We start from the raw sequence: 9,410 nt of genomic DNA on the forward strand, positions 1-9,410 counted from the left end.
CATGCAACACATTAGATATCTTCTCACCTACAAAATGTACAATGCACAGTATCTGAAGCACAAATGAAGCATTTGAATTAAATTCCAAAGGCTATTATTCTGTTCACCGCATTTTAATTTTAAAATTAGCCATTTTTAAAACTTCTCAGTCTTTTAAGTATCAGCTGCTTAATTTGATGTGTTTCCACATGATTATTAGTAATTTAACAGTTCAGAAAGGGAATTTGGTCTGAATGCACGAAAGGAATCTGAAATAATTCAGTGCAAAAAGTTTTTTTTTTAGTTTTTTGGATGTTGGAATCACTGCAGTAATGATAATGAACTGTGGAAAAGACACGTACAGACAGCTCATTCTGGAAAGAAAAAAAGGTTAGACCTTATTTCAAATTTACAGAAAGACAAAGTTACTGCTTAGAATGAGAAGGATCAGTCAAAAAAAAAAAAACGAATAAAAAAACAATTTTTAATGGTAATCAATGTGAGACAGGTGATTTCAATCACACGACCAAGGTGCACATGAGCTAATCAGTGAGTTTGAAAAAAATTAAAGGAGATGTAGAGGTGTAAAAAAAAAAAGTACTTAAGAGATTTTTTCAGGTTTTAAGGGGGTTTTTTCACTGAGTGATAAATAATACTAAACCACGTTTCGAATTGACGCAAACCTTTGAAGTTTTATTTTGAAATTCTTGCACCGGAACTTACCTCGTGACTTCACGTAACTTGACGCAGACGTCACTACACGCTTCCAAGTGAAACTTGCTGAGCTCATTTCACTTTATAAAAACGCTCCAGCGCGAACGCTACGTTTTATTTCTACCTGGAGTGATTAACGAAACCGGCCACGATGTCCGGACACGGTCATGGTCACGGGCACGGATGCGGGTGTGAGGGTGAGCATGAGCCCGCGGAGAGGGGCCTGGAGTATGGACTGTATCAGAAGATCGACCTGGAGAAGCTGCAGTGTCTCAACGAGAGCCGGGACGGAGACGGCAAGCTGGTGTTCAAACCGTGGGACCAGCGGAACGACCGGAACAAGGTAACGCCTCTCCCCCGGGCAGGTGTCCAGGTAGAGCGCACGCTGCGGAGCTGCGCAATATCCAAACTAAACTTTACCGAGCTTTGAGGTGCAGGTTCAGCCTGGTCATGGAGTCAGCAGCTTGACTTCAAGTCCTATAACTTTACCAGATATTGATCTATGAAGGTAAAGTATTGATTTTAGATTGGTTTGTAAATGGGTGCACCAGGAGCAGGGCAGCAAACACGCGCAAAAGACACTGATAGAAACAAAATGGTTATAAAGAGAGAAAAAAACATTACCACAAAGTGATCACAATAAGAGAAAACGACCACAGAATTGCCTTAAAGAGAGAGAGCGCCTCAAAAATGGTTAGAATTAAACAACAAAGACATAAAATGACCAAAGAGGTACACAAATTATCCACAAATAAAGCATAAAATTGGCACATAAAACCATTATATGATCACAGAGGACTCGCATAAACTCAAAAAACCCCCACAGAAGAATGTCAAATGACCACAGAGACATATAATGTGACCCCCGAGCAAAAAAATTGAAATGCAAAGAACAACCACAAAAAGAAGCTCCAAGTTGCCTTAAAGTAGGACAGAATAACATTATGACCATTATAAGCAAAATCTGATGCATAGTGACTTCAAAATATCCAAAGTAAAAACAAAAGAACTGAATAGAGGTTCAAAGCAATCACAGGTATTTATAAAATGACCAAAGAGTGAAACTTGACCACAGAAATACCTTTAAAAACAGAGAGAAAATGGTTACCACAAAATGACCACAGTCAGGTGCATAAAGTGTCCAAAAATAATCAAAGTAATGGGTAAAGCAACCAAACTGAGACGTAAAACAATCAGTGATCGGTAAAGTGAGCACAAAAGTCAGAAACAAGACTCAAAGCACCTGCACAGAGACACAAGAAATTACCAAAAAGACACTCGAAATAACCACGAATTTACTTAAATGGCCTCAAACAATCAAAGCAAGATACAATATGACCACAGAGATGCGTGACAGGATCACAAAAGTGCAAAATAACCATAAATGACCAAAGTCAGGCATGAAATTACTGCAGAGAGCAGCAGAAAAAAAAAATCACCAAAACTGGACCCAAATTGACCTGTCAAGTCAACAGTCAAGGACCCAAATCTGGAGCTGAGAGATTTCAATGTTTTCAGTCTTTTAAGAAGTCGAGAATAAATGTGGGGGAAAAATGTATATTTTCCACCACAGTTAACTGATCGTATTTGGAGGGGGTTTTTTTTTTTGTTTTGTTTTTTTTTAAAAGGACATTTTAAAAATCATGAAAGGTGATTTAAAAAAAAATTGTTTTCTGAAACAATCACAAAATGAGTCACATTTAAATGGAAAACACCTTGAAGTCTTAGAATTTCTCAACAGGGACTTTAATGAAACCTCCCACACAGTCTTACAGATCCAAAAACACTGTTGTTGACTTCAGATATGTAATATTTTCATATGTCATTTATAAAATATTTTTAAAATAAGCCACATTTGACTCTGAGCTTCACAAGAAGCCTCGGGACAGCTGAGGAGGGATCAGCTTTGTGAATATTGTTGTTTATGATTTCCCACGCAGCTGTCTGCTTTTTTTTTTTTTTCACCTGAGCACAGTTTCAGTATGAGACATTGTTGTGTCCGCTTTAATTTTAGTGAAGCTCTTAATTAGAACTGGTGACGTCATATCAAACGCAAACATCTGCGGCTGCCTCTGTTTTCTGTAACCATAACGCCTTGTTTTTCTGCTTGTAGTTTGTGGACAGCGACGCAGATGAAGAGCTGCTGTTCAACATACCGTAAGTCCCAAAATGATAATCATCATCATCATCATCATCATCATCATCATGCCTGCATGTTCTTCTATTTCTGTATGACACAAAAAACACTGTATGCGTCTCAAAGTGATTTAGTGTATAAAATCTGTGGGCAGATACTTTTTATACTACGGAGCCCCGTAAGGGACATGGGGGAAAAAAAAAAATTAAGACTGACTTTTGCTAGATCCCGAGTTAGTTTTGCGAGATCTCGCAAAAGTTCATCGTAATTTTTTTTCTCCCATGTCCCTTGCCGGGCTCCGTATTATACTTTTAAAAAGAAAAGTAAAAAGAAAATATTTGGAAATTACTATTATAGTGCTGTCAGCGTGACGTTAACGCCATAACTGCATCAACGGGGCAAATCTCTGTTAACGAGTTACCGCTGATCGTCCAGTGCGTGGGGCTGGACGGTGTTAACGAGCTAACCGCGCTAACGAGCTAACCACGCTAACGCCATGCAATGATTTTCATTTTCTCGAAAGTTGATAGCGCGCCTTATGTATAAATTCCGGCTGTGCTTACTGACCGCGAACCGATTTTATGTGGTACACGGCGCTCAGCAATCTGTCAAAAAATGTTTTAGTACGACTTTGGTAAGCTACGGAGCTGCACCGCTTAATGGATTGTCGGAGCATTACGGCTACCGTAGTCTGGAGCCTCGCGGAGTAATACGTACTGTGCCTTAACGTAATATTACCGTATTGTGTGTGTGTGTGTATAAGGACCACAAATGGCACCTGCTCAGCGACATGTTTACGAAGCGGATTTCAAACTCCAGGCTGTGAGTCACGCAGTAGAACTTGGGAACAGAGCAGCTGTGAAATCTGTCTTTGTTATGCTCATCGTCTTTTAGTTTACATTTTGACTGCACAATTGTGAGCTTTTTGTTATGCACAAAAACAACATTGTTTTCTTTTATTTATGGAGCATTATTTTTAATAAATGCTCATAATTTATTTTTGAGTAATTTTTTTCATGTACATCTATGCTGTATGTTAATAAAAGTGCCTGTGTGACATCTGGGACACAGCTTTGATTAAGAACTCTGTTTGTTCTTACTTTATGGCTTTAAAAAATATCGAGATATATATCCTATATCGCCATCCAGCTAAATAAATATCGAGATATGAATTTTGGGTCATATCGCCCAGCCGTATGTCAGAGTTTCTGTTTGCACATCAGAAGTCTGTAGCATACTAACGCACGTGTTGCAGATGTGAGACATGACAAATGGTTCAAAGGACATGAGGCCCGTGGGCCAGAATCAGCCCTCTAAAGACCCCACTATCCCACTGGATAAGGACCAAAGTAATTAAGTAATGGATAAACAGTTAAATGTTTTGACATCCTTGATTCTTAAAGGGATTCACTTTTAGTCATGGGGCGAGCAGAAGCTCGGAGTTTCATTAATGTGTTCATCTTCAGGCAGCACGGTTCTCAGGTGCCCCTCAGCAGGCTTCCTGAAAGTGGTCAGTTAGATAAAGATGGGCTGTATCAGTCATTTAGTCAGTGCCTGTATTCACAAACATAAGAATCTTCTAACTTGGGCTGAAAATATCAGCAATTGAAATCGGTCAACAATCAGCCATTCAGAATCCTCTAATAATGAATTATTGTAATTATGTGAACTACAAATTCTGCCTTCTCACTTGGAGTGGCTTTTCAGCAGCACTACACATTTTCTCTTTGCTTAAGAGCCTCTTCAGCCTCTTCGAGTCCTCTTCAACACTTCTGTCAGTATTTATCTTGGGAGTTCATGTAAGAGGTAAAACAATTTGTGATTATCTTTTATCTTTGCCAGATTTAATGCCCAACTATTAGAGGGATTCTTAGAAAACTTCTCAGTATTAACTTCACCAGGATCTACTTTGTGAATACAGGTCCAGCTCCAGTGGATCCCCCTGAATTAAAAATATGGAGCAGCAAAGGTCCCCTTTCATCAGTTATATATAAATTTTAGCCCTGACTCTTGTAATTTTAAGCCAAAGCTGGTTCTAATTTCATTTCTTTGTTTTCCCAGCTCTGCATTTGTTTATCATGACAGCTCCTGCCTCAGCGTCTCAGCGTGCGTCTGCACCAAAGTAACCGTGTGTCATCTCTTTCAGTTTTACCGGCAGTGTGAAGCTAAAAGGCATCATCATCTCCGGAGAAAATGATAGCTCTCATCCAGCTGAGATACGACTGTGAGTGCCTGTCTCTGTGAGTTATTGCAGGAAAACGTAGATGGAAACTGGAGGCGGTGCATCTACATGGTTTGGTCATCGTTTTCCAACTTAGACATGATACTTTTTCTATTTAAGAAAGGAAAACATTAACATTTTAGTTGATTTGTTGTAAGTTGGCTTGATGGTGATGTCTTATGGCTAAATTGTTGGACTTTTGGGGTTTTTGGGGTTTTTTTGGGGCTTTTCAGCTACAAGAACATCCCTCAGATGTCCTTTGACGACACCGGCAGAGAACCCGAACAAGCTTTCAGACTCAACAGAGATCCTGCCGCTGAGCTGGAGTACCCAACAAAGTGAGAGCATGAACGCCAGTAAATGACAGAGTAATACCCAGTAAAACAAAAGAAACAAAAACACATAAAAATGCTCCTGCACTCCAGAGAGATGGATGTTAATCTTTCTGTGGAAGAGCTATAAAACTCATCACACTCACTGCTACATTAAGCATCCAGTTTAATAGCTGCAGGAAGAAAACGCCCACGCAGAAGACGCTTGATGTGTAAATCGCTCACTGCAGTGCACGTGTTAAACAGACATTTTCGTCCAAGTTGACAAATCATCATCACATTATTCTCACTTTTCTGTGGATTCATGAAAAGCAAGTTTTCCGGTGTGTTCTCACGCCACGCGTAACAGACTGCCTGCGTCTCTACATAATGTAGAAATTGTGTGTGTTGGTGTGTTTTCAGCCGAGGTTCAGGGAACTACAGTATGCAGATGAACCTCCTACGTTGTTGGGCCGAATTCGCAGTACTGAGTTGGTCTGTTTGAGTTGGCTATGCAGAGTGACGGTTTAGCGTGTAGGACATCCTTAATTAATGATCCTCACACGCCCGGCTGGGGTGTTGAGGTTGAATGCTGATTGGTTGTTTATCATGGCAAGAATGGATGGGGAGGAAAAAAAAAAACAGTAAAGATTTTAAGAAAGCAGCAGTAGAGAGACAGATGGTGGCTGCAGTGGACACGTTTCCTTTTTAACACTGTTTTACTTCATTTCAAAGACAGTGGCTGTGTCCAAATTCAGGGGCTGCATCCTTGAATGGAGGCCGGGTCCTTCGAAGGATGCAGCCCCTGAATTTGGACACCACTGTTATTTATATATTTGTATATTCTGACTTAAGTTGGCTGAACGATCAACAACAGCACAAGCGAGAGTAACCCACAGGCTCATTTGTTCATGACACTGCCCCCTAGTGACAGTAAACAGCTCCAACATGCTGGAAAAGTCTGGAAAGCTCTCTGAAGGCTCTGCTTGGGTTCAACACACAATCATTGCCGGTCATGTATGAAAACTTGTTTCAGCTGTTGAAAAAAGCCTTTTCTGCCTTCAGTAAGTCAAAATTTTGAGATAATATCTCAAAATTTCAACTTACTGACTCAAACAACTGAGAAAATAACTTGAGAATTTGAGATAATAATCCAAAATATTGATGAACGGATGGCAGAACATGTTTGTTTAAGTGGAAGAAACAAGCTCGCGTGCTAATATACTTTCTATTCTTTTTCTTTTACCCACTCACAGATTTCTTTCATTTTCACTCTGGTTAGGTGTGGGCACGAAAACATTCACCCCAGCCTCTTAAAACTACTTAATTAAGAGTAGAAATAGAAGGTGAAGTTCAGTTAAAAAAACACCAGTTGGGAGGTGGCCTGTTTAATTGAAATTTAAATAAAAGTAGTTACATTTTTCAAAGACTACGAAAGTTGTGGTTGTTTTATTTTGGTTTGGTCTTTCCTTCCTCTCTGAAACTCCAAGTTATAGCTCTGACAGTCTAACGGCTTTCGTTATGTTCGAGCCAAAATGACTGATGCTTGTTGTGAAACTTAATCTGGTCAAAGAAGTGTTTAAAAGATGAGAGGAGACATTTCTTTCGCTTGTCTGTGTTCTTTTGCAGCATTAACGCGCTCATTATAAATGTCATGAACACGCTTACTTCATCCCATCATCCTTTAAGTTTCCACCACTCTGCCAGTTTCTTTTCATAGACTTGTATAATATTACATATAGTTCTCACACTGAGACCACATGATGGCTTTCCTGGAGTACATTTGCATTTCTGCTGTCTTTGTCTTTAACTAAAGGCTCTCTCGTTCTCTCTGCGTGTCTAGAATCGCTCGTTTTTCCAACGTTCAGCACCTCTCCATCCACATCTCGAAGAACTTTGGAGCAGAGAGCACCCGGGTGTACTACATCGGCCTCAGAGGAGAGTATTCAGAGGTTAGTCTCAACTCCAACAACAATAAAGAAAAGCAGTGTTGATGAGCTGCTTCCTGTGTTTCTCTTTTCTAATCAACTGATGTGCTATAAGGGATCATTTCAGCATGTTTATTTGTCACGACTGTGCTTTAGTTTTGTTTTTAGTTTTTTTTTTTTTTTGCCCATGTTTCACTGGTTCAGTCATAATTTTGAACCACTGTTATCAGTGACTATAAGAAGATTCTGATGTAGGGGAACCATTCTGTTGGTTTTTTTTTGTTTGTTTTTGGGGGGGATTTCCCCACCTGTGTTAAAAAACCCAAACTTCCACTACATGATGTTTATTTCTCGAACTGTCTCAGTGAGGCTGGTTCTCTAAAATCCGCTGAGGCAGAATCTTCCTTCAGGGTGTTGTCTGCATTTCAACCTTTTCCCTGAAGGTCCTCTGAGAGCTTCGCAGTTCCAGCTTTAATGAGGACTAAATGTTGGTAACCTCTGTGTGACTAATCTACAGCAACCACAACCTGCAGGATAATCATGTTTACACTTTCCTAAGGAGGAACCTTTGCAGGACAATTACATTAGATTACATTAAATTAAGGTGGGTGCACCTAATAAACAGACGGGTACAGCTAGGTTGTAACCTATGCGTCTTGGAAACAGGATACAAGTGTCTATGGATGAGACTGTTTGGCTTATTTATAATCTTATGTGCGAGAATCTATACTCATGGATGTTTCCAGGAATCAGTTCTGATAGCATCAGTTTTATTCTGGCATTTCCATGATTGATTTGGCCGTTTGCTTCACATCATTAGTACACTCAAACAAGATTTGTTTTTTTGTCACTTATCCTCAGGGCAGCAGATTCATTCCCGAGTACTTTGCCATCTTTCTGACGTTACAGAGTCTCTGTGTGTCAGTCACTTCGCGTGGTCCTGTGATAGCACTTTAAACAGTGTGTATTATTTGTATTATTCCTAAATATTTGTTGCCTCGATGCATTATTTGGTAGACAGCATTATGTGTGCATCAAAGGAGTTACAAAGCACGCTTAAAGTTAAAGATCAGTTCGGCTGTGGCACCATCAGGTTTTTTGTTTGTTTGTTTTTTCTTCTTTTTTTTTTTTAAATGTATTTATTTATTTTTTAGATGATTTTGATTAAGATTAAAGGTGTCTTTAGCTTCCTGATCATCACTGAAGATCTAAACATTTAACTATCGAATGGAAATCACTGAAAATTAGTTAAAGATTAATTTATCAGCATGTTTTGCAGACGTTACTCCAGCTGAAAGCATTTACATGTGACTGGAGAGATGATGGCAGAGAAACATTTGCAGGCACTTCATGAAGTATTTAAAGCTCTTTGCTTTTTGGCCACTTTATTGTGTTGTTCCTTAAAATGCATGGGTAATGGTTATTATTTTTTCTTTTTATGTACTGTTTTGTTGTCACCCTCTACAAATGCTGGGATTTGTATCTGTGACAGTCTTGTTCAAGTCACTGCTAAAAGCAAAATAAAGACTTTGAAGAAGTCTTTTTTCTTTTTAACACAAAATCTACAGTTTTAACACAGTGTGTGAATTGTTTCTTCCTGTTTGCCCCTCTTAAGGCTCACAGACATGAAGTGACCATCTGTAACTACGAGGCCACAGCAAATCCTGCAGATCACAAAGTGGAGAGCATCATCCCGCAAACCAACTTCATTTCCTGAGAGCTCAGAGAGACTGGGAGAAGAGGAGGAGGCTGTTAAGGGTTGTAGTGACATCATTCTGACCGTCACAAAGTCAAAGATGAGTTTAACGCTGCGTACTGGCAGGGTGGTCGAGATCGACCGGGACTGAGCACCGATGTCTGAAGACCAGTGGAGCTTATGTGCATCTGGAAGTGCTAAGATGTATGTCTGATTTCTATGGCAATAAAGGCTTAATGTTGACAAGCACCTGAATAATAAATGCATGAAACATTTCAAACTCAAAGTCTGCTCTTCTCAGTTCAATTGAAAGATAATCACCTCTATAATAACATTACAGGAACTCAGAAATAAAACATTAAAACCTGAAAATTAAACCAAACAAAGTTGTTTTTTGTATTTTATTAAAGTCCTGATTGCCAAG

The 9,410-nt window shown here is 39.4% G+C and overlaps 1 protein-coding gene across 1 annotated transcript; it reads left to right on the forward strand.

The window, feature by feature from the left end:
* The first annotated feature begins 530 nt into the window (after positions 1–530).
* pithd1 (PITH (C-terminal proteasome-interacting domain of thioredoxin-like) domain containing 1) lies at positions 531–9,272 on the forward strand. The gene is made up of 6 exons (XM_082521039.1): positions 531–1,036; positions 2,807–2,850; positions 4,977–5,054; positions 5,285–5,389; positions 7,206–7,314; positions 8,906–9,272. Exons 1-6 carry the CDS (start codon positions 845–847, stop codon positions 9,005–9,007), a joined length of 630 nt encoding a protein of 209 aa, XP_082377165.1. The 5' UTR covers positions 531–844; the 3' UTR covers positions 9,008–9,272.
* The last annotated feature ends 138 nt before the right edge of the window (positions 9,273–9,410 follow it).

The sequence above is a fragment of the Aulonocara stuartgranti genome, assembly GCF_965226115.1.
Source record: "Aulonocara stuartgranti genome assembly, chromosome: 22".
In the NCBI taxonomy this organism is placed as follows: Eukaryota; Metazoa; Chordata; class Actinopteri; order Cichliformes; family Cichlidae; genus Aulonocara; species Aulonocara stuartgranti.

Bases quoted from the DNA above. Each gene is read 5' to 3' on its own strand.
- pithd1 (XM_082521039.1), top strand. From the start codon at position 845: ATGTCCGGACACGGTCATGGTCACGGGCACGGATGCGGGTGTGAGGGT. The intron at 1,037-2,806 runs GTAACGCCTCTC...TTCTGCTTGTAG, and splicing joins AGCGGAACGACCGGAACAAG to TTTGTGGACAGCGACGCAGA. The intron at 2,851-4,976 runs GTAAGTCCCAAA...CATCTCTTTCAG, and splicing joins GAGCTGCTGTTCAACATACC to TTTTACCGGCAGTGTGAAGC.